General features: G+C 36.9%; 1 protein-coding gene across 43 annotated transcripts in view; it reads left to right on the forward strand.

Annotated features, from left to right (window-relative positions):
* RIMS1 (regulating synaptic membrane exocytosis 1) overlaps positions 1–23,103 on the forward strand; it is a 628,464-nt gene that overhangs the window by 462,183 nt on the left and 143,178 nt on the right. For 8 of the 43 annotated variants that reach the window (XM_088840521.1, XM_088840524.1, XM_088840525.1 and 5 more), the window contains exons 12-14: positions 701–763; positions 5,628–5,717; positions 22,578–22,649. The exons of 5 other annotated variants lie outside the window; for them this stretch is intronic. In XM_088840521.1, the coding sequence (XP_088696647.1) occupies positions 701–763; positions 5,628–5,717; positions 22,578–22,649 (225 nt within the window). Of the gene's footprint in view, positions 1–643; positions 764–4,399; positions 4,478–5,083; positions 5,177–5,627; positions 5,718–13,292; positions 13,377–22,577; positions 22,650–23,103 lie in introns of those variants that run through there. 30 more of the 43 variants (XM_088840527.1, XM_088840528.1, XM_088840500.1 and 27 more) reach the window with 14 other exon arrangements.

The raw sequence follows: 23,103 nt of genomic DNA on the forward strand, positions 1-23,103 counted from the left end.
TCCAGAGTAGGGTTCCCAGCTGCTCAGGGTGGAGTGAAGTCAGTTGAGGGTGCCTTTGTTGACAGTCACCAGGGCCACCATGAATTTATGAGCAGGAGGGGATAAAAAAGGACTTCTAGACCAGGGCATTCAATAGAGTGAAATTAATTTGAGTGTAGAAAATGTATCAATTTTAAGATAAACATTCCTAATCAAGTATGTTCCTAGTCAGAAAATGAGAAACAGAAAATGAGATGTTGCATATTAGTGGCTGTAAAAGCCAAGAAATCCATCATGCTTTGAGTTGCTAAAGAGAAATAAAAGGATCTAGAGTTCCCAGTAGAAGCGAAAAAGCCAGATTTATAGGGCTTTTAAAAGCTATTAAAATAACCAAATGTCTAGAATTGGAAATAGATTTCTGTGTCTTACATGGGAAGGGATCCGATTAAGTTTTTTCTTGATACTCTATAAAATCATTTTGAAATAGAATAGTAAATCAGCAACAGCTAGGACTTTGACCATAATGTTTGCACTTTATTGTTTAAATTTTTTAAAATACTGTCATGTTTATTTTTGTTTGAACTCTCAAGCAAATATGCTAGTGCAGACAATCTGGTTTCTTCCCTTTTCCTGTTGTCATCGGCATACCATTGGCACAACCCATGTCATCTAATGCCTCATGACCTATCTGTTTCACTCACCACCCATCCTGTCTGTGCAGTGAGCTTCTCATGCTTCCCAGAGCAAAACGAGGACGAAGTGCAGAATGCCTACACACCACCAGGTAACTACAGGAATTTGGTGAAGTAACTGTGTGTGATGACTCTTTCCATTCTATTCTGCTTCCATCTCCCCCTCAGCGGTATGATTACAAATACATAAAATTAATTTACCCAGTATTCAATTGGTTTTGTCTTAAATGGAGGTTGTGGAAAAGGTTCCAATATATTTGAATTCTAATCCAGGCAGACTGCTTTTCTGTTTGTACATTCAAAATCCAGAGGCTAACGAGCCTCTCTGCAGAACTGTTTACACATTCCCAAAACCAAGGAACCGATTTCTGCAGTTAAAATTCTATAACCTCGCTGTGAGGGGTCCCCAGGCCTGCCACATACACCCATCAAGTCACAAAAGTCTGATCTGCTGTGCGTGGCAGTGTTACTGTTTGCATCATTGTAAGTTTGCTTTGTTTTAGCCTTTTATTTTTTAAATTTTTGTCTGTTTTATATTCTATTGTTTTCTTTGTTTGATTTTAATAAAATCTTGACCGTTTTCATTTTTAATCGCTGAGCTTCAGTTCCTATCTTGATAAAGAGTGAGGGTATTTGACATGTAAACTTCCAGGCCCTCCAATCCTTCATGGCCCCACCAGTTCAGAAGTGCTCCACTACAAACGTTCTCATGAAAGCACATAAGAGTATGAAGGCTTTTTAAAGATGGGAGCAAAAGGGGGCATAATACCATCCTCAAAATTGGAAGCTAGTGCTTTATTTTGATCTTATTACATCTCTTAGATCTCATATCCCACATAAATAGCCTTGCAGATTACTCACAGGATAATCTGTGTGCATTTATTGTCAGTATGGAGTTAATAGAAGGGAAAGGAGGAGTAATTCAGTAAAGCAAGCAAACCAGCACACAGGTAAACTCAAATATCATGGCCAGTGAAGAGTAGGTAGGACAGAGAATGAAAGAGCTGTGCTGGAGTCCTGCCAGTGCACATGAAGGTTTACCGTGTCTCTGAAGACATGCGCTTCTGCCGCGGTGGTGAACACTACCATGGTGGTGTGACCATGGTGGTCACATGTGCGTCCCACAAATAAGCGCTTAACACAAATAAGCTTCAACGTTTCACATGGATAAAACTGGCCTCGAAGTAAAAATGGCTTTGTGTGCAGTGCCACAGGGAAAAGTGAGGAATGTCAGTTCTGCTTCCAAACTGGAGAAATCATGTAAAATCATAACTATTATAAAAATCAACTCAGATTCTTTACAATGCTGACGTCTCCAGCGTTAGTATTAGTTGTCCAGACAAGCAGTTTAATAGGAATGATTTCTTTACCGATTCAGAAAGTTTCCTCATATTCCTGTTGACATGACTCCAACCATAAAGCAAAAGCAAAAACAGCCTTCGTGTTTATTAGGCACCAAAGTGTGGGTATTTTTAACACTCTTAAATATATTTTTAACACTCTTTTTAACACCAATAATATACATAGAATTACTAAATATGTTGTTTTTCTTTCCATTATATTTCATTTCTCAAAGTAAAATATCATAATATACACAATAAAATACAGTAGTAGTTTCATTATTTTGTAAAATTTTATCATCAAGATACAGCCTGTCATATTCACATAGGACTTTTAAGAATAAAACCTCTGGATTTACTACTTTTCAGTAAACAAGGAAAATAACATTCATTGACTATGAAGAACTGTGCTAATTAATTAGTGTATTTTTTCTCATCATCCTGACAAAGTTTTATCACATTAATATTATTATCTTCATTTCCCAATTGAGGAAAGAGGCTGAGAAAGTTTTGTTTGATATGTAACTTAGCAAGGATTCAAAATCAGCTCTATTTGAAGTTTTCCACTAAACTAGTTTTTTTTTCCCCAAAAATATTTGACAAGGAGTTATTCTCGCACAAAGTTCAACCAGTTTAAGAGTTTGCAAGTCAAACATATTTTGAAAACTTTGCAAATTAAAATCAGTGCCTAGATTTTCTATGCAAAGCACATCAAAGTTGTGTGCTTCAGGTATCTGTCCCATATCATTTAATTCATCCCCTCCTATTATTGCCATATCAAATAATCTTTTCATAGACCGCATCCTGAGAAAGTCACGTGGTACAGAAAATGCCGTGGCCTCCTTACTGTGGCCTAGATCCTTTGTGCCTGCTATTTCATTTAGTGCTCACAGACAGCATCCCCATTAAAGGTTATTTCTCCCGTGATAGAGACGTTGAAAAAGGCTGGATAGTTTGACTTGAGTCACCCAGGTTCACAGTCAGTAAATGCCAAAGTCAACGTGGACCTTCATTCTGTAAACCATCTGCTATTTTTCACTGTTTCCATTCTCTTCTGACCCCAGTTAGAGTGCACTCCTCCCCGAATCAATTTTGAACCAATTGCTTAGAAAAGTTATATGGCAACCTATTTCATAAGATAGTTGCCTTAGGTAGGCTGAATCATTTGCTTCAGTTTAAGTGTCCTTAATTGGTACTTGAAGGTGGTACTTTAATACATTTTAAACCAACATTTTAAGAGATTTCCCAATTCAGCCATTAGTATAAACATGAATAAACTGGGGGGAGGGGGTGTTTGATATTTAATTCAGTTCAGTTCAGTTCAGTGCAGTCGCTCAGTCGTGTCCTACTCCTTGCAACCCCATGAATTGCAGCACACCAGGCCTCCCTGTCCATCACCAACTCCCATGTTCTAAGCAAATGTTTAATCCATTATCAACTTATCAAACTTTAATGTAAGCCAGATGGACACTATATTTGCATAACTGAAAGTTAAGTTTGTAGAAATATTATTAAATTTAAATTATCAAAAAATTAATTGACTGGACTCGTTTGTCCTATAGACAGCCAGAAGCCCTCACAAGTTTTAAGTGAATTCAGATGATACTGGGCCTTGTTTCTGCCATTTTTTCTGCCAAATCAGAATTAATATTCTGATTGCAGCTAATATCCATCTCACCCAGTTTCCAGTGATTGTTACCTGTTGCTGGGTTTGCATCCAAAAGCTGATAAGTGGAAAGGGCCCCTGCTGTAGTCATCTCCTAATCTTGCCCCCTTTACTGCCTGGTCAGTACCACAACCAGCCTTTTTCCTGAAATATTGGTTAGCATTTTCCTTCTTATTAGAATATTAACTTTTAGTCATACTAATTCCCAAGTTTCATGAATTATTTCGTTAGTGCTTGATACAGGATGCTCAGGGCTGGTGCACGGGGATGACCCAGAGGGAGGATAAGGGGAGGAGGGAGGTGGGAGGTGGGTACAGGAAGGGGAACTCATTACACCCGGGGCAGATTCATGTCAATGCATGGCAAAACCAACCAATGTAATATTGTAAAATAAAAAAAAAAAAGAAGTAGGTATAATATTAAATCAGGAGCTAAATAGTAAGTTTCATGCCTGTTACTAGATAGAGTATAGGTTACAGAACTTTTTCAAATTAAGGCTTTTTAACTATAATTTAAGAGTATCTTAATTATGCACACAGATGTCTGTAATTCCATACTTAACAGTTCTATTCCTACCTTCAAATAATCAAGGTGGTCCTTCTGAGAAAGACAAAAGATTCATCTTTTTAGCTTTATAGGCCTCTTACTTATTTCATATTCTAATAAAACTCACTTCATATATATTTTTCTGTTTCCTGCGTGTCTCCATTGCCACGTTCCAGACATCTTGTTAGGCACTATAAAACATTACCACCTAAGATGCCCTTATTAGAGACCTGTTCTCACTGGGATATTTACAGGTAAGAGCCCTAACAGTGAGTCTCAGTTGTAAACTAATCCCTAATCCCTAGCCTACTAAAAATAACAAATTTACATTCTAATAAAGCACCAGCATTTCCTCTTAAAATTAATTATATACAGAGAAACACTAATGATTTCTAAAAATAGCTTTAAGGGTGGGAAGGGGGAGGGTAAACTGGGAGACTGGGCCTGACAGATAAAACACTATATATAAACACTACTGTATTTAAAAATAGATAACTAATAGGACCTACTGTGTAGCACAGGAAACTCTTTTCAATACTCTGTAATAACCTATATGAGAAAAGAATCTAATAAAGCATGAATATACATATATATATATAAAACTGATTCACTTTGCTGTACAGCAGAAACTAACTCAACAGTGTAGAAAAACTAATAAAAATTAATTGAAAATAAAAATAAGATCATTTTAATTATAGAACTTATGCTAGAATATGTTTCTAAATGAAATCTGCATAGTCAAATGTCAGATTTCTAGCCATTGTCATCTTTTTTCATTTTTTTTGCTGTGTTATTTGTTGATTTTAATTATGAGAATTAATTTATTTTATTTTATTTTTGGATAATTTTACTTTGTGGAGCTCAATTCTGCCTGCACGTACCAAAACCAAAACCCTTCGCCATGAATGCTTTCACTCGAGAGCACTGAGGTTTACTGATGAGATTCTGGTTGGGTAAGGACGCTTGGACGTCACGCCTCCCGCCTCCCCTGTCTGGTGTTTGATCCAGAGCAGCTGAGTTGTAAACTTTCCTCCTCTGCTGTCCTTCATTTTGTTTTGGTGTGGCATCTGTCCTTGGTAACAGAGTGTTAGGCATTTTGTTTCAGTGCTTTCTGTATCCAGTTTTTTCATGAGTAGGTGTGACTTAATTTTTTTTTTTTTTTTCAGTCTGAGACCCTTTTAAAAATTATGCAAAGCAATTCAAGCATAATATTTGTTTAGTGTCACTTTCTAAACAAAATTGTGCATGGCCATCCTGTCGGTGCTCACCCCTTACGAACGCGGCGCAGCGATTCTGCACTTTGTGTACAGGGGCAGGGCTGGATGGTTTCCTCTCTAACTGGTCTTCCTCTCTCTGTTTTCTCTGTCTTCCTCCTCCACCCTGGATGCAATGCACTGGCACTAGTGACCTGCAGCCCTCCCTTGACAGGGCGAGGAGTGCTAGTACCAACTGCTTGAGACCAGATGCTAGTTTGCATTCACCAGAACGAGAAAGGTATACAGTAAAGACTTTCTTAATCTCCTATCATTTGTACAGTCACTTTTTTTCACATCACTGTGTTTCGTGTCACGGAGCTTCACAGCTTGTTCATCCATGTTCACCTGCCGGCTGTCTGCCTCTCCCCTCCCTCCCTCCCATCCGTGCAGAGATATATGTGTGCGTGGGGGAGCCCGAGGGCACACATACACATATTTCCGTGCGTGTCGCTGCGAATGGCGTGATGTGATTTGGAACTGCTTCTGGCTGCTGCTTTTCCCTTTTGTTGCCTTCCTGTGGCTTTCTTTACATCTTCTCAGGGAGCCTTCAGTACGCTGATATGGTACGGGGACAGGGAGTTATTTGAAGGAGAAAATCACCTAGTAGATCTGCTTGATAAATAGTTCCTGTAGGTTCAACAACAATCTTCTATAAACTAAAAACAAGAATCTTATTTAGATAGAGTACTTCCTTTGTGCATCTGCATTCACTCTTTTAAATCAACTTTCTTTTTGATATAGATCATGTTGTTATTATGTTTTGGCAACAAAATGTGGTATGTTTATCATAGATTTCCTGGTGCCTTACAAAAATAAATGCACATTATATACACACATACATAATTTTGCTTAACACTTTTAATTGATCAATTAATAAGTCTGATTTTAATTTAAAGGTATTCAGTGATCATGTGTTAACCTGTCTCCTATGTGGACAGCTAATTTTCTGGTGGAATTTTCTATTCCAGTAAACTTGGTTATATTTGATAGTGTTTGTTATAAATGTTATCTCTCTTCAATTAGAAGTCATTCACTGGAACTACCTCATGACAAATCCTGAAAAAAATGTTTCATTGTGCTAATGTAACCCACTTTTCCTTTTTTTTGAGGCTATTTAAAGCTTTGCTTTAGCAGTCTTGATAGTCTGATTCTATTCATTTGTTTATGAAACATTTATTTCTAGAATTGAATAATAGGTTCAGGTAGACATATTCATTTTCAGTGTCTTCATAAGGTTATTCTTAAAAAATCTGCTTTTGAATTTTGTATTATTTTGTATTGGCAAAATTTATGTTAGAAAACAATGGAATCTAACTTACATTTTGTATTTTTTTACATTTGTAAGAGAAATTTTAGTTGAAATGACTGCAGGCTCTTCTAAAAGCACAATTGAAATTGTTTCACTGTTTGCATTTGTTTTATATTACCCTTCCCCAAACAATTACAAGAGTAGCAAGAAAAATATTTTATATTATTTACATATTATTATTTCCTTATATGTTTTGAATTGGTGTTAAATCAAGGGTAGAATGAGTCAGTGGAACCTGCTGATGACAAAATACCACCCGGACATGAAATATCATCTGTATTAGTTCTAATAAAAGTACAGTTTGAGTCACAAGCATAATTTAACATTTTCTGCTTGCCATCTTAAAGATGTGAAATTACTTTAATACTTTAGTATGTATGTGAACTGTTATCATTTTAACATATAATCAGTTAAAAACTGCTAGTGAGATATTCTGCTTTACTTCTTTCACAGTGCTCTGTGGCCACTGCATTGGACAGTGACATGTTATTCTTTTGTTGAATCCTTTCTAGCATGTCTTCTCTTGTTGCTCTGAAGCTGTAGAATTCACAAACCCAATTCTGCCGAATTTCATCTCTCAGATAGTATCCTTAGAACAGGCCAACCTGTAGGCAGATAATCCGGCCACAATTATTTTACAGGTCATAGTGAAGTCTGAGTGATCAGACTTGTGATATTTAGTTTTGATAGAAGAAGATAAAATATGCTTGAAACTCATGTTCACTCTATGTATTGAAAAAAAGAAAGAAATTTCACATTAAAATGAAAAAGGGGCAAGAATTCAAGAATCAATATGACTAATGATCTTTAATTTATTGGGATCAGTTTCTTATCAAGAAGAAACTAAAATGAGAAGAGTTTTCATCAGGAAGTTTGCAGACATTATAGATGTACTTTGGTGTGGAAGACGGTACTCACGCATGCTCAGGAAGATGCACTTGTCCATCCACAGATAGGACGTGAAGGCACTGGGGAGGCTTCCAGGGTTCTCCAGATTACTTAGCTCTTGTGATGGAGCAGAGAGCTGGTTAATGCCTGATACGTGCAAAGTAGACACAAAGTTAGAGAAAAGTTGTCAGAAATATAATTTCACTTTCTTGAGATAGCACCACTTTTCCACTGTTGAAGTGAAGCAGTTTGCTGATTCTAAACCATCTCAATGACCATTTCTATGGTGTTCTACCTACTTAGGAGCCTTTTCTGAAGTCTCCTCACTAAGCTTGGGAGCAAAAGAAGTTCTGTGTTAGTACAAAGCGTGAAATTGTTAAAGCTGAGTTAACAGCCACTGTCATACATCCCTAATGATTCCGAGATACAGGAGCAGCAGGCACAATTAGTATGTTCTTCCCTTGAACTACCCCAAAACCATCAGAATGACCTTGTCTGCCTTAGGAGAATGGTTTGGCCCAGGTTAAGAGATAAATTTCCATATAAGCCAATGGAAATCCTGTTTTCAAAGGAGGTTATTTCTGTGTTTGAGCACCTCTGTTATGTATCCTGTGGATTACATAACTAGAAAAAATACATATTACCCTTAGCCCCATCCAGCCATGACTCATAAGTCAAGAAATTTGAGGTTCATTTACAATGAAAGATAACCAGAAAGACTGGTTATACACAACTGAGGACATCTTAATAGAAATGGCTTGCTTTCACCTTTTCTCCAGCAAATACCAGTGCATATTTACAAGGAGCTCCGGTCAACGTCATTGGACTTTCCTTCCTCTGTGTCACGGTCAGCTTGAGGTCATCACTTCCCCCTTGTCCCTGATCTCAAAGGAGTGAGTTACATGTCTGCTCCTAGCCTTTTCTTTCCCAGATTTTAGAACAGAATATCACTTATGTATCCAGAAACACTGATTTTTATTTTTTATTTATTTTATTTTTTTGATTTTTAGAGCCACTGGAGAATGAGTCCTTTTCTCGGATGCTTTATCTTCTTCTTAGACCTTTTACAGAAACCATAGCCTTGCTAAAGTCCATCAGAGAGTAGTCTATACTTGTCACTTCCTTTTTGTACCTCCCAGAAAGTTCTGCAGTCCCGCCACTGTGCTAAAACCCTGCCATGGGTTACCTTGGCCTCTACCGGCCCAGCAGCGTTTTACAGCATCTTACAGTCACTGCTGCCTCTAGAATCTTTCCTTTCTCAAACGCACTCTACAAATTCCCTACCGCCTCCATGTCAAGTCAGTCTCCTTCACAGGTTTCTTCCCCCACCCCACCGTCTCCCTCTCACCTTTTCTCTGTTGCTCACCCATCCCATCTCTGAAATTCAATGTCTATCAAAAGTTTTCGCACGAATACATTTGAGGACCACAGTCCACTGGAGCTGGTCAGGCCAGACTTTCCCCTAAAAATGCCTAAGTTCCGCAGTGATTGGCAGACCCTGCGGGCATCAAATTCACTTTCTCCCCTTACACCCTGTGACAGCAAAATGCTTTGTTTTCTGACATGTCCCTGTGCTTTGACAAATTTGACATCTAACCATACACATAATCTGGAAATACGTCTCCTGCTCCTTTGTCTCATTGAATGAAACAGTAAATCCTATCAATTCTCCTTCAAGAATCTTCAAAACAGATCCTTCCCTTGATTATGCTAAAGTCCTCCTCCACTTCCAGTGTCATTCTTGCCCCCTAAATTTCTCATAAGCTCTATTAATCATTCTGTTAGTTTTCGTATAAAGTTGTCTTTCCGTTACAATTAAAATACTCTTTTCTTTTTGTTTTTATCCTCCATTTTCAAAAGGGGGGGTCAAATAACCATATCTCCTATAGAATTTCTCCTAACCTCCCTCCCTCTCTCCCTCCCACTTCGCTTTCTCTGCCAAGCAGAATCATCAATGCTCTTTTCTGGACTCACATAGTATTACATACTTTCTGTTTCACTTAGGCATGTATATTTTCCTTTTACTAGATATTCCTCCTGGAGGGCAGGAATCGAATCATATCCAATCTGTCCTTACTGTTTGTTGCAATAGCATTATTATTATTATTTTTACTTAGTAAATGCTCATTTGGGGGATTTGAGGGCACTTAAAAAACACTCTCTATTTTCTGCTCCCAAGTCTGTGTCCAGTTGTGAACTCGACCCAGGAACTGCAAGGTGGGAGTTCTAGTCATCACCATAAATACAGTGAACGAGTTCAGGAGCTAGCCTTCAGGCCGTAAACTTCCTGATGGCTCAGCAAGAGGCTGAACCATGAGAGGCTTCTGCTGTCTGAAGGCTGCTCTGTAGATTAGCTTGCTGTGGTGTCTGCTGTTTTGTAGGCAGAGTGATTTGGAAAGAGGAAATCAGAGAGGGCTAAGTAATCTGTGCCTGATTCTTTACCACACAGTCTCCCCTACTCCCTCCTTGGGGTGGACAGACACCCAAGGCAGGACTTGAAAGAATTTCCCTCCATGTGAAAACACGAGGCCTAACATAAAGAAGTTCCTGCCTAAAACTTAACTTGAATTGAAATAGATAAATCTTATTCTAAAATGTAAGTACCTATATTAATTTTAATTTTAAATAGTTTTGGGGAAAATGTTTTAAAGAACTCCATGAATAATGGGAATAGGCCATAAAAATAAATGTAATCAATTCTCTCCTTTGGTCAGGTTTGGTTTCTAATATTACGGAACTTCACAGATACTTTTTATATATGCTACTTATGGAATGAAGGATTTGCATTTCCAAATACTTTCTCTTTCAGGTGACTAAAGCAGCTTAGCCATGTTCTGCCAAGAGCTGTGCACCACTGAAAGCTGTGTACACATGCAGGCATAAATACTAGTTACACATTTAAATACACGTGCATTTGGTTTAAGGTATATCCATGGTGGGGAAAGGCCCCAACATAAGAACCATTTGATTGCTTACTGAGGACAGTCAGTTCTAAGTGCTGTATTGCCTCACCACTATTGATTTCTCAGTTTAGTTTCTCATTATTTCTTACCAGTATCACCCCAAACCTCAAATCTTATCCTCTTTATTATCTACTTAAAATATTTGCAAATATTTATTCATTACTTATTCTGTGCTGTGCATAGTTGATATCACTGCCAAAACAAAACCAAACTTTGTAGACCCTTATTTAGGGACCCCCTCTGTAGCCTGTTCCTTCAGTCCCACGGCCATCAGGGTGACGTTTGCCACCCTGTTCTGAGCCCAGTGAAAAGGATGAGCTCTCTGCAAACAGACTTCCTGAATTAATGAGTTTAAAGTATCTGAGATTAAAGCATTAATAATGTAACTTGCAGGCAAGATGATTTGGAAAGAGAAATCAAGAACCAGCTGTTTTAGTTCAGATTCACAATGAATGCCCTCAGCGTAGCCTGCCTTTTTCACTTCTAGCATGAAAATGGATGTGGAAGGTGTTTCATTCAGTAATAACGAATAAAGATTCTAACTTTGATCCTCTTCATCTGTGTGACAGGAGGAACAGAGAAAGAAGTTGTATGCATTTTAAAAACATGTAAAACAGTATATTTAATGTTCATAAATGTATGTTATTAAAACTTAGGTAATCTCTGATCTTTGGGGAAAAAAATAGGTATAAGTTGATCCTTCATTTATCATATCCAAGATACAAGGAAAAAGCAAACCTTCCTTTTATTGGGACTACATATCAGCATATTCAGAAGGACTTTGACTGTACAGATATAAATGTATGATGCTAAATGTTTTTCAGAATTTCCCTTTTAATAGCTTGCATTCACTGTGCCTTGTTTCTAAATGTATGTCTCTCTTCTTCATGGCTTTCCTTGCATGTTTCATAATTATAGCATTTTCTTTAATTTTTGCATTTAAATAAACACAAGGACTGGAATTTTGCCTCAGGAAGCAAGGTTATTCATAACCCTGTCTAGTGAATGCTATTTATTCCTTCAAAATGTTTGAAGAAAATCATAGTGACTCTATATGTGTATTTTCAAAGAACACCTTAAACTTTCCCACGACTGAGTACAATTTCATGTAGAAAACACTGTAGCTATAATTCTCTTTAAAAACTTTAGAAATATTTTTCTTTATTGTGTCTGCAGAGCAAAAGTCAGTGGAAAGATATTTTTTTCAAGCATTCCAACTGAATTGACCAGCTATTTAAATAATTTAAAATAATTAATTCACTTGAATGCAAATTTACTTTTAATTTCACAAACATGTAGCACATTACAGAGGACATGCCACACAATTTTGTCTTCTGCACAAATTCTGCTATCGAGTATCCTCACTTGCTGTACCAGTTGCGCACAGCCCTGCTTGAACCCATCCAAAGCTGAGACACGATGAACAGGCTTCCCCGGGGGCTCTCAGAGATGAGCGCCTGCTGACCAAGGCTATCCTGGCCGTGTCTGTAGCCCTCTGCTGCTTTTGTGCAGATTGTCTGATAAATCCAGGAAGCCGAGTTATTAACGGCAAAGAAAGATGGCTTTTAAAAGATATTACGACTGGACTTCTTTGGATTGTTATAAAATCTTATGGTTAGATGAGTCTTAAACATCATTCAGTGATCCCTTGTTATATATGAGGAAGCCATTATGCAGATAAATTACCCTGCTTGAAATGTGCATATCTAATATATTAAAATTTCCAAAATAGGGCTTAGTCCCTTACTGCCTCTTTTCATTATTTGCCCAGATGTTTGTAATTTGTAGTTACACAGACTTAATATCAAGATAGTTTAACAAAAAAATGAACCAAGTTTTGAACGTTTATTTGACTGTTAATCATAAAAAATTAGTATTCTTCTAAATGCTGAAATAAGAAAACAACTATGTAACTCACTGATAGATCCTTTTGCAAGTTAAGATTAGCAGACTATTTTAACGGTAATGCTATTTTACTGTGGCATATTTCTGTATTTCCCACTTCTATACATCAGTGGGTTTTGTTCACAATATTTTAATTTCAATTGTTAGCCCTTAGTTTTCCCCAAGGAAACTTGTGTGGACTTCACTAGTAGTGTTTCCGTGAGTTATTTCTTCGTGTTATTGTTTCCACACTGGAGAGTACATTTATTTCTTTTGCTTTGGATCAAATGCACCTACCTCATCTTTGACACTTTAATCCAGTAATTTCAAGACCTTGTATCAAGTACTCATTGGTAGCTTCTTAAATCTGTTTTATTCAACATCTGCTAGATTCTTAAGCATGTATACTTGTAAAGTTTTATATACATATATATAAAGTTATATACACACATATATATATAGATGTGTGTCTACAGATATGCAAACACACACAACCGCATTGAAAAGAAAAAAAAATGCACTTAACTATATTTCAGACATCTTCCCCAGCGAGTTTCTTGATTCACATATAAGGCTACCAGTTTGCTTTTCTTACAACATTATCATTTATCTTCCAAAGGCTTGTAAAACCGAAGAATGCATTGTGGAGCCGAAAGCCTGCACTTTGCCTTTCTGGGGTGCTTTTCCAGTCCTCTTGTTCCATATGTTCTTTTTCTTTAGGAGTTACTAAATGTCCTGTTTTTTCCTGTCTTGTTCATTGGGCAAACAGGGGTAGATGGTCCCCCTCCCTAGGTAGGAGACGGCCTCCTAGCCCCAGGATTCAAATCCAGCATGCATCTCCGGAGAATGACAGGTACTTCCTCCTCCCAGAGAAGTGGCTTCCAGAGGCTGGCAGGCTACCAGGTGGAGGGTAGCCATACCCATGTGGTTACTACACCTTTCTTTCAGGGGGCAGAGCCCAAGAGGTGGACTCCAAAACTGAATGTGTCCACCTCTGATGAAGCACCTCAGAATATTTTCTGAAATGGAAGTAGCATGCACAGGGTGTGGTTCAAACAAAGAAAGTTGGGTCCAGTGGGAGAATTTTCTTTTAATGAGCATTTGTTTCAGGGTTTCAATTTTCTAGAAACATATTTAACTATTGCTTTTGTTTACACTTGACTAAAATTCTCAGGTGCTTTAAGATATTTTAAAGACTATCACAGAGCCTGTTTTTTTTGTTGTCCTGATTGATGGTTTGATCTTCACCATCTTATTTTGTAATGATGAAGTTTAGGCTTTTAGATATATTCCCTGATTTAAAGTGGAATACCTGGCTCTTAGCTGTTTTATGAATATTGAGTTTTCAAGCCAAATATTGTCGCGGGCTAGGGTCAGTCATCAAGGTAGGTTTTTAAAAATAGCATCAGTGCTTTGAATCCACTTCATGCTGTGATGTCATAAGTACCACAGTGTGTTTTTCTGTTGCTTTGTTTTCCTTCTGGGGTGTGTTAAGAGTTTACCCCGTTCTCCTATTTTGTGATAGTTGTTATACAGAGCACATATCTTTTCCCAACTGTCCATGAAAGGCTACGGGCATTTGGGTTGTTTTACTTTGGGTGAAGCAGAAATTCAGTCAACACACGGGTAACATTTATTAAGCAGATAAACAGATGGAGTATCTCAGATATGGAGCAACTAGTCATGCCAGCACACAGGTTTTTATTAATTTATCTTTTAGTATGTGTGTATATAGTAAAGTAATTTTACCTTTAGTTAAGAGTGATATGATGTATTTTCTGTAATTGTCAAGATATCATCAGGATTACAATTTGAAAGAAGAAGTAAACATCATCACTCAGAAAAAAATGAATAGGTCATCTTTTACAAATGTTGGACCCCAAGATGATATTTATGGAGGCTTTTAAAATATTTTATTATGCTTAAATCTTTAAGACCTTAATATGACTTACATATTTGGAATTTAAATCTAATGTTTTCTACTGCTGTCTAATTTCTAGGATAATAGAAATAAGACTAGAAGCATTAGTAAAATCTCCAATCTAAACATTATTATAAACATAAAGTCTTTTTGAATAAGAATATTCTTTTGAATAAGAATAATGTAAATTAAATTTAAAATGTGCATCCATAGTGCTACTCATCCATTCAACAAATATTAATTGTGTGCTTATTTATGTGCACTGTTCTAATAGCTAGAATCACAGCAGTGTCTAAGAAAAACGTGTCATGGACACCAAGCAGATAAAATTTCCTTTTATGAAAGACTGTTCTGGATTTCATTTTATATAATGACTGATAGAGTATAACATAATTAAGTATGATGGTCTTTGTAATGAATATAAACATAAGTTTAACTGGGTTTAGAATAAGCAACATGGAAATCCAAATAATAATTTCAGTTCTTAACATATGTGAGATGAGGATTAGTTGAAAGTCGTCTTTTAATAACCTGAATTAATTATGACATTTGATTTAATAGATTGTATATATCATTGTAAAGGTAGATTTTAGAAGCAGAAATAGTCCTTTTAGATAAGATTATTAAATGAAACACTTCCTAATAAGTAATAATTTATTCCTAATAAGTAATTCTGAGCATACATTTTACTTGTTATTATAATTTATTTGTAAGTAAGTTCAGAGTTCAACAAAGGGAAATACATTTTAAATAGCTTGATCCTATGATTTATTACTGTAGGGAACAGAATATTATCTATAGTATTTAAAATATACTTTTATTAAAATATGAGTAACAAGTGCCCATAAAAAGGAGAGAAATTACTGTATCAGTTGATGTAAAAAAAAAAAATGCATTGGTAACCCTAGCAAACACTTAATACTTGCTTTCCTTTTTACCTCTTATAAGCTTTATTTACTCATTTAGAAAAAATTGCAAAAAAATGAACATGGCATCAGATTTGGAGATAGTGAATATTCATAAGAATTTGCCACCAGATAAATTTTGCACTAGGAAATGGGTAACTTGAAAAAAATGTTCTAAAATCAGTGACAATTTATATTATCAGCCATTGGATGTCCTGCATACTTGATTATTTTGAAAACAACTTAGTAATACAAGAGATAAATATTTGATTAAGAGAGCTTGCTGGTGAGTTAGAAAGCATTGCTTTGCCATCTTATTTCACATAATGCGTGTATACACACACACACAATTTTTAATGTACCATTTCTCCATAATTTAATTACAACAGTAAGAAATATTGATGCCATTTCAAGTGGTACAATAGTTTTATTTGGAATTAACATGGAAACATATTTATCTAGATTGAAAAATTTTCCTCAAAGTTGTAGGATTTTTTTTAAAACAGTGATAAGCAAAAAAATACGTAAATCTGTAACTCTGTTTTTTTTTTTCTTTTTACTTTAAAGTTTAGTGTACATTTTCTTGCAGTTTTATTACTAAAATTATTGAAACTTCTAAGAATCACCTTTCCAATAACAAAGTATTTCTTTGTAAATGGCATTATTTTAATATATAAATAGTAGCTTTTATGAACCTGTGTATACATAATTCTCTTATAAAATTCAGAGCTACTTATGGCTGCATATTTAACCAAAATTTATGAATAACAAGTTAGAAAAAATGTATTTTAATAGACCCCTGAATCATCAGGTTTCTGAGTTCAATGCTCACAACTGAATCAGTCATCTTTAAATGTGAAAGGCAAGTATAAATTACTGTCATTATTATTATCATCTAAGCGACTGAACTGAACTGAACTGAAATTACTTTTTGGAGAAGGCAATGGCAAGCCACTCCAGTACTCTTGCCTAGAAAATCCCATGGATGGAAGAGCCTGGTAGGCTGGGTTGGACACGACTGAGCGACTTCACTTTCACTTTTACTCATTGGAGAAGGAAATGGCAACCCACTCCAGTGTTCTTGCCTGGAGAATCCCAGGGACGGGGGAGCCTAGTGGGCTTCCGTCTATGGGGTCACACAGAGTCGGACACGACTGAAGTGACTTAGCACCAGCAGCAGCAAATTACTTTTTGGTAAATGTTTTTTCAGGAAGACACACATATTCTTTTTAAATACATTAAAAATTGATAGTGACCATTCTAATAAATGTGAGTTGATAGACTATTTTCTTATTTAGTATGTTTTAAGGTATATTTTAATGCTTCATTAGCTTGAAGGTACTGAGTCCAATGTTTCAATTAAAAATATTTTTGCATGCGTATACATATCTTTGTACATGATATTTTTAAGGATGCAGTTTATTAATGTGACTTTGATAAAGTGGAAAATATTGAATGGAATAACACTATTTTTTGAGAGTTTAATTATTAGAAAAAAGGAAAGCCACTGTGTAATTCTTGAATTACTCTTATTCTAGTTCTAATTTCCTTTGCAAGTAACCAGATTTCTATAGTTGCCCACACTTGCAACTTGGAAGCAGCTACTTGCCAAGGAATTTTTAACCAAAAATGTCATGTGGTTCCTCTTATTCAAAGTGGGTGGATCTTCTTTCTCCACTGAAAGTATTTCTAGGAAAAAGAAATTATCCACTTTTCCACTTCCAGAATTCATGATACTTTTGCAGTGTAGATGCAGAGTTAATGTAGAACCACTTGTAAATTCAGTATATTACTAGTCATTTTTGTTTGCTTCCTAACATTTATTATCTTTGCTTTTCAAAAATGTCCTTTATTTAAAGGAATGAAATATACTCATATACTAAAATCCTTAGTCTTTATAATGGCTATAGTCATATACATAAATATCAATAATAAGCAAAAGGGTAAATGTATCTAAGTTGTATGTGTCCCTCTTTACTGCATATGAACATTGCTTGAGTAGATTCTTAATCTAAATTTAATATTTTCTCCCCAAAATTATGAGGAAACAAGATGATGGAGATTTGCATTTCATATTAGACCATCTGGAGAATCAACCAGAATATATAGAGAAATATTATTATGACATCAGTGTTAATTATAATTAAAACATTATGTGGTAGAACTTATTATTCCCCAAAGCAGAGCATATTATATTTTCATTTTATTAGCATGTTACTTTTGCAGTTTAATAAAATTTTAGTATCTTTAGAAAAGTGGTATTTATCAATGTCTTCAGGGAATTCTTCTAATTGAGCCTAGTTATTGATGCGGAAAAGACAGTAACAGAAAGATAGATTTTTAATGAATGCCTTTCATTTCATTAGTACATTTTATGAATCTTCACACTTAATCTAATAGAGAATGAGAATTGAAAATAAGACTTCCAGAAAATTAGCTTTAGTTAGGAACACCCCCAGTCTTATGATTATTTCTCTTGCTTCCACTTAAGGATACAATAATTGTTGTTATAACATATTTGAATAGACCTTTATAGCTTTTAAAGAACCTCGTTTGTGCTCTAAGAACTGGGCACAAAATCATACAGCTATAAGTTGTGATTAAGAAAAAAAAACTGAGGATTTTCTGATTCTTGCATACCTAAACCAAAGAAACATTCTTTAAGAATAATAAAAGATAATTAAAATTTTTAATGTAACAAATTCATGTTAAAACCCAAAATAGCTAAGACATGATGGAAATGCTATCACTGCATAAGGCAGTAACCAGAATGCGTTTCTTATGTATGGTATTTTATGTTATACTGATGATTAGAAAACAATGTATGTCTAAATTGATTGATATAAGCTGAATTGTGTAGGCAATGGCAAGCCACTCCAGTACTCTTGCCTGGAAAATCCCATGGATGGAGGAGCCTGGTAGGCTGCAGTCCGTGGGGTCGCTAAGGGTCGGACACAACTGAGCGACTTCACTTTCACTTTTCACTTTCACACATTGGAGGAGGAAATGGCAACCCACTCCAGTGTTCTTGCCTGGAGAATCCCAGGGACGGGGGAGCTTGGTGGGCTTCCGTCTATGGGGTCACACAGAGTCGGACACGACTGAAGTGACTTAGCAGCAGCAGCAGCAGCAGGTAGATTTTTACTTGTTATAATCTTTTAGACTCTTAAATTCCAGTAGCATACTCAAGATACTACTTTTTAAACCATCTATTTATTCAACATATATTTAATGAGAAGATACCATGTGCTGGGTGTTGATGTTACAGTATAACTGAGACACAATACCTGCCCATAAGGAACTTAGGAAAGAATAGTGTAAGGCAGAAGGTAGTTCTTTTCACTGTGATCCTTTTTATGATTCTGTGGCTAGTAGTTTCAGGAAAACAGTACATGAATATAACTTGATGGTTTTAACCCGGGTGGCGCTAGTGATAAAGAATCTGCCTTCCAATGAAGGACATGTGGGTTCAATCCCTGGGTCGGGAAGATTCCTTGGAGTAGAAAATGGCAACCCATTCCAGTATTCTTGCCTGGGAAATTCCATGAACAGAGGAACCTCGCAAGCTACAGTCCATTGGGTTGCAGAGAGTCAGACAAGACTGAGCGGCTGGGCACAAGCACATTTCCCCATCACAAAACTATTCCAAGAAAAATCTGTCTTTACAACGTACAATATATTCAGAGAAAAGAGAGTAGAATTTTCTCTTTTTTGCTCTATTCTTGCTTTACATTGAATTATTACAATCAAGTGTATGTCATTTTAACTTAACTCCAGGATTCTTTTAAGTGGTTAGAAAAATTATAAGGACATATCCTTTGTAGAAATCTTTAGTAGAATCTTCAATAATGTAATTGTCTGTAGCATTTGAAGAGAAAAAAGGGGCATCCTTAAATAGAGGGTTAAAAACAAAAGCAAAAACAAAAGTTCGACACACAAACCTCTGTGTGAATATTTATCATCTAGTTATGGGGCCGTGACTCTGAGGTTGATACTCTTACAGATGAGTAAGAGTTTTTACTTTAGGAAACAAATGCATGTTATTATCATTTTAAATAATACTTTTATACCATTGATCTCTTGCTGTTCTAAGTAATGCTAAAACTAAAATCCTTGTTCTATGTCATACTACAAATACTATAATACAAATAGTAATATTGTCATATTTAGAGTTAGCAAATCTATGAGGTGAGTGTGTTTTTGCCACTTTGCAAGTAGAAGAAGCCTGAGGCACACAGAGTTTGAGTAAATTAGCTAACATCACCCAGCTAAAATCACTCTTTCATCATTCAGAAAGAGGGTGCGGAATAAAGAGCTCAGTCTGGCTCTAGGACCCGTGTTTTTAGCTACCATGATCCAGTGTCGTTTATGGCACAGAGGCAGCATGCTCACAGATACTGAGATTGTAGCCTCTCAGTTTACGTCGTGGTTTGACATGCAAGGTCCACGTAAGAGCAACTGACTTCACCCCTGCAGGCCTCAGTCTCCTTCTTAAAAGGATGAAAGAGAAGTATGCCTTCATTGGATTGGAGAGCTTAGATGAGAAAAGACAGCACGTTCTTAGTAGATATTTGGTATTGTTAATATCAGCACTGTCATTGTCAGTGTCACCAGGTACTGTGATGGTCAGTCTTACATGTGAGCCCGTTAAATTTTAGAGATGAGAAGAGGAAGAGTTGAAATTTTATAGAGGAAATGAAATCTCCACTGAATTCGTAGCAATGACTAGGGATAGAAGAAAAGCAGAGAAGGTCTAAAGGATGCTCATCAGCTTTTCATTGCAGGGATGTAGAAAGTTGGTACAAAAGCCTGCCAGGTGCTTCTGGTCCTGCCCTTTGCACCCACACAGCCTTCCAGAGCATCTTCCTTCAAACTGAAACCTGCTTTTATCTGAGGCCCAGTCCCTCCGGCAACGTCTCTGAACTGTGTTTCCCTGGTTGATTTTTTCTCTTTGTTCTCATTTTTGATCTGACATGTTATACAGTTTATTTGTTTGAGGGGTTCTTGTTTATTGCTTGTCTTCTACCATAAAACACAAATTGTTTGAGGGCAGAAATTTTGCCTGCTTTGTTCACAGACGTAGCCCAAGCAGCTAGAGCAGCATCTGGCATATAAACCACAGTATTTGTTCAATGAATGAATGAAAACCGTTAGTGATTGTGAGTTTCAGGAACTGGCCTGAGACTCTGTGTCTTCACTTGGCTCTCACGCTTCTCAGAGGGGACAAGGGACTCTGGCTCTCTCGGTCCCAGGACACTCTTGGGACCAAACGTGTGTGTTAGTCACTCAGCCGTGTCTGACTCTTTGTGACCTCATGGACTGTAGCCCACCAGGATTCTCTGTCCATGGAATTCTCCAGGCAAGAATACTGGAGTGAGTTGCCATTTCCTTCTCTGGGGATCTTCCTGACCCAGGGAGCAAACCTGGGACTCCCACACTGCACTCAGATTCTTTACCATCTGAGCCACTGGAGAAGCTTGGGGCCAAGTATTGATTTCCACAGATGATGGACCACATGTTGTTTGGAGCTCAGGCTCCTGGGTCTGTAGACCTCTTTCCTCTGCCTTCCCTCCTGATCACTTCCTGCTCTGCACCTCTGCTCCAGGAGAAAACTTTGTCTATCAGTGACTTTCCTCATTGATCACAGGCATGTGCTCAGGACTCCTCTGCTCTCCTGCACCCCTGGGCCTGACAGAACTGGACATGTGCTGGACACTTAGAACATCAGGCATTAATATATCAAAAGAATAGAGATGAGAGACTAGATCTTAAAGGTTCCCATGACAAGAAAATTTCTGACTTGAGTGGTGATGGATATAGAATAGACCAGGCTTATTGGGGTAGTCATTATGTCACACATCTGAAACTAGTATGATGATACATGCCAATAACATCTCAGAAAAAAAAAAAAAAGCAGACAGTTTTCTCCTTAATGTTGTTGGAAGGACAGGATATCAGAAAATAAAGATATATTGTAGGCAACCAGTTATCTGAAGTAAGAGCCGTTCAGTCGTGTCCGACTCTTTGCAACCCCATGGACTGTAGCCCAACCAGGCTCCTCTGTCTGTGGAATTCTCCAGGCAAGAATACTGGAGAATTCTCTTCTCCAGGATAAACTTTATTGATTTTATAGTTTCTCTCTGTTTTTTTTTGAATAAGTGAGCTTCTTGATCACAGTATTTTTTGTTTATTTCAAATATATTGTAGTCCAGACACATTTTAGGATGAATAGACGTATGTACAGAGAAGGCAATGGCAACCCACTCCAGTACTCTTGCCTGGAAAATCCCATGGATGGAGGAGCCTGGCAGGCTGCAGTCCATGGGGTCGCAAAGAGTCGGACACGACTGAGCGACTTCACTTTCATTTTTCACTCTCACACATTGGTAAGGAAATGGCAACCCACTCCAGTGTTCTTGCCTGGAGAATCCCAGGGACGGGGGAGCCTGGTTGGCTGTCATCTATGGGGTTGCACAGAGTCGGACACGATTGAAGTGACTTAGCAGCAGCAGCAGCAGATGTATGTAAACTGCCTTGGGGAGGTCAACGTATGTATAAGCATTATTTCTGTGGGAAATGCATTTCAAGTTTCAAATGTTCAATATACATAAGTACTTTCAGAATATAGAGTAAATTGCAAAGTTTATTAGTTCCTTGGTTTGTGATGGATGATTAGCTTTTTAAAACACTACACGAATTCAAAGTATGTGATAATTTTAAAAATAATTTGAATAGTTGATTTTTAAATAGTTTTCTTTATATCAGACACATTTCCCTAGAGCATATTTTTGGAGGAGAAAGAAAGCAAAGGAAAACATCTTTGCAGCACCAGGTTTGAGACTTTCAGGGTGGAGAGTACTTCCCCCATGTGTGGTCTTTCAGCACCTAAACCACAACTGTCATTATGTTTCTCATCACTGCGTTTCACCATTGAGTTTGTTTCCGCCTCAGTTGCCAACAGGAGTCTCCTTGACATCAGGACTGTAGACTTTCTCGTCTACACTGGTGGGGTGTCAGCTTCTGTGCCTCCTGGTGGGAAATTGTGTCTTCTGCACAACACCAGTTCTCATTTTTGTTTTATTTTAAGAAAGTACGGATTGACAAAACCATTTAGGTAAAATAGTTGCCATTTTCCATGTCAATTGCTTTTATCATTGTACAAGATGACCAGATGACTGTAGCGTGATTCATCATATATTTTGTGTTTCTTTAACATTTCATTCCACAGGCACTCCAGAAAGTCTGAAAGATCTAGCATCCAAAGCCAGACTAGGAAAGGCACTGCCTCTGATGCAGAAAGGTAGGCTTGGTGTTGTGCTGTGCAGCATCTTCTGTTTCACTAAGATGTTCTGGGGCACCTCCTCTCTCATTTTACAAGATCGGTGTTTAAACACAATTGCAATGCTTAGAGAGACATTCCTGTTGAGAAATCTCCTACATGGGGATAGCCTCATTCAAAAAATGAGAGATGGATAGTTTGAAGGCACCCCCTAAGTCTTAGGGCTTAAGAAAAATCTCATGTATTCCTCTTAGTTATCATTCTGACCGCTAAAAAACAATTAAATGCAGTGTAGTCCTATATACATATTAAGACATTAATACTTTGTTTCTGAGATTATTGAAATGTTACCGATGAATATGTTGCCTGAAATATGCAAGTATTTTGAGTGTCTGTTATTTATCCAAATGATACCATCTTCTTTAAAATCTGTTCTACAAATGCATAATCTGAGTCTACTCAACTACAACTTTAG

The sequence above is a fragment of the Moschus berezovskii genome, chromosome 10 (assembly GCF_049115385.1).
Source record: "Moschus berezovskii isolate FMDL1 chromosome 10, NW_MosBer_1.0, whole genome shotgun sequence".
In the NCBI taxonomy this organism is placed as follows: Eukaryota; Metazoa; Chordata; class Mammalia; order Artiodactyla; family Moschidae; genus Moschus; species Moschus berezovskii.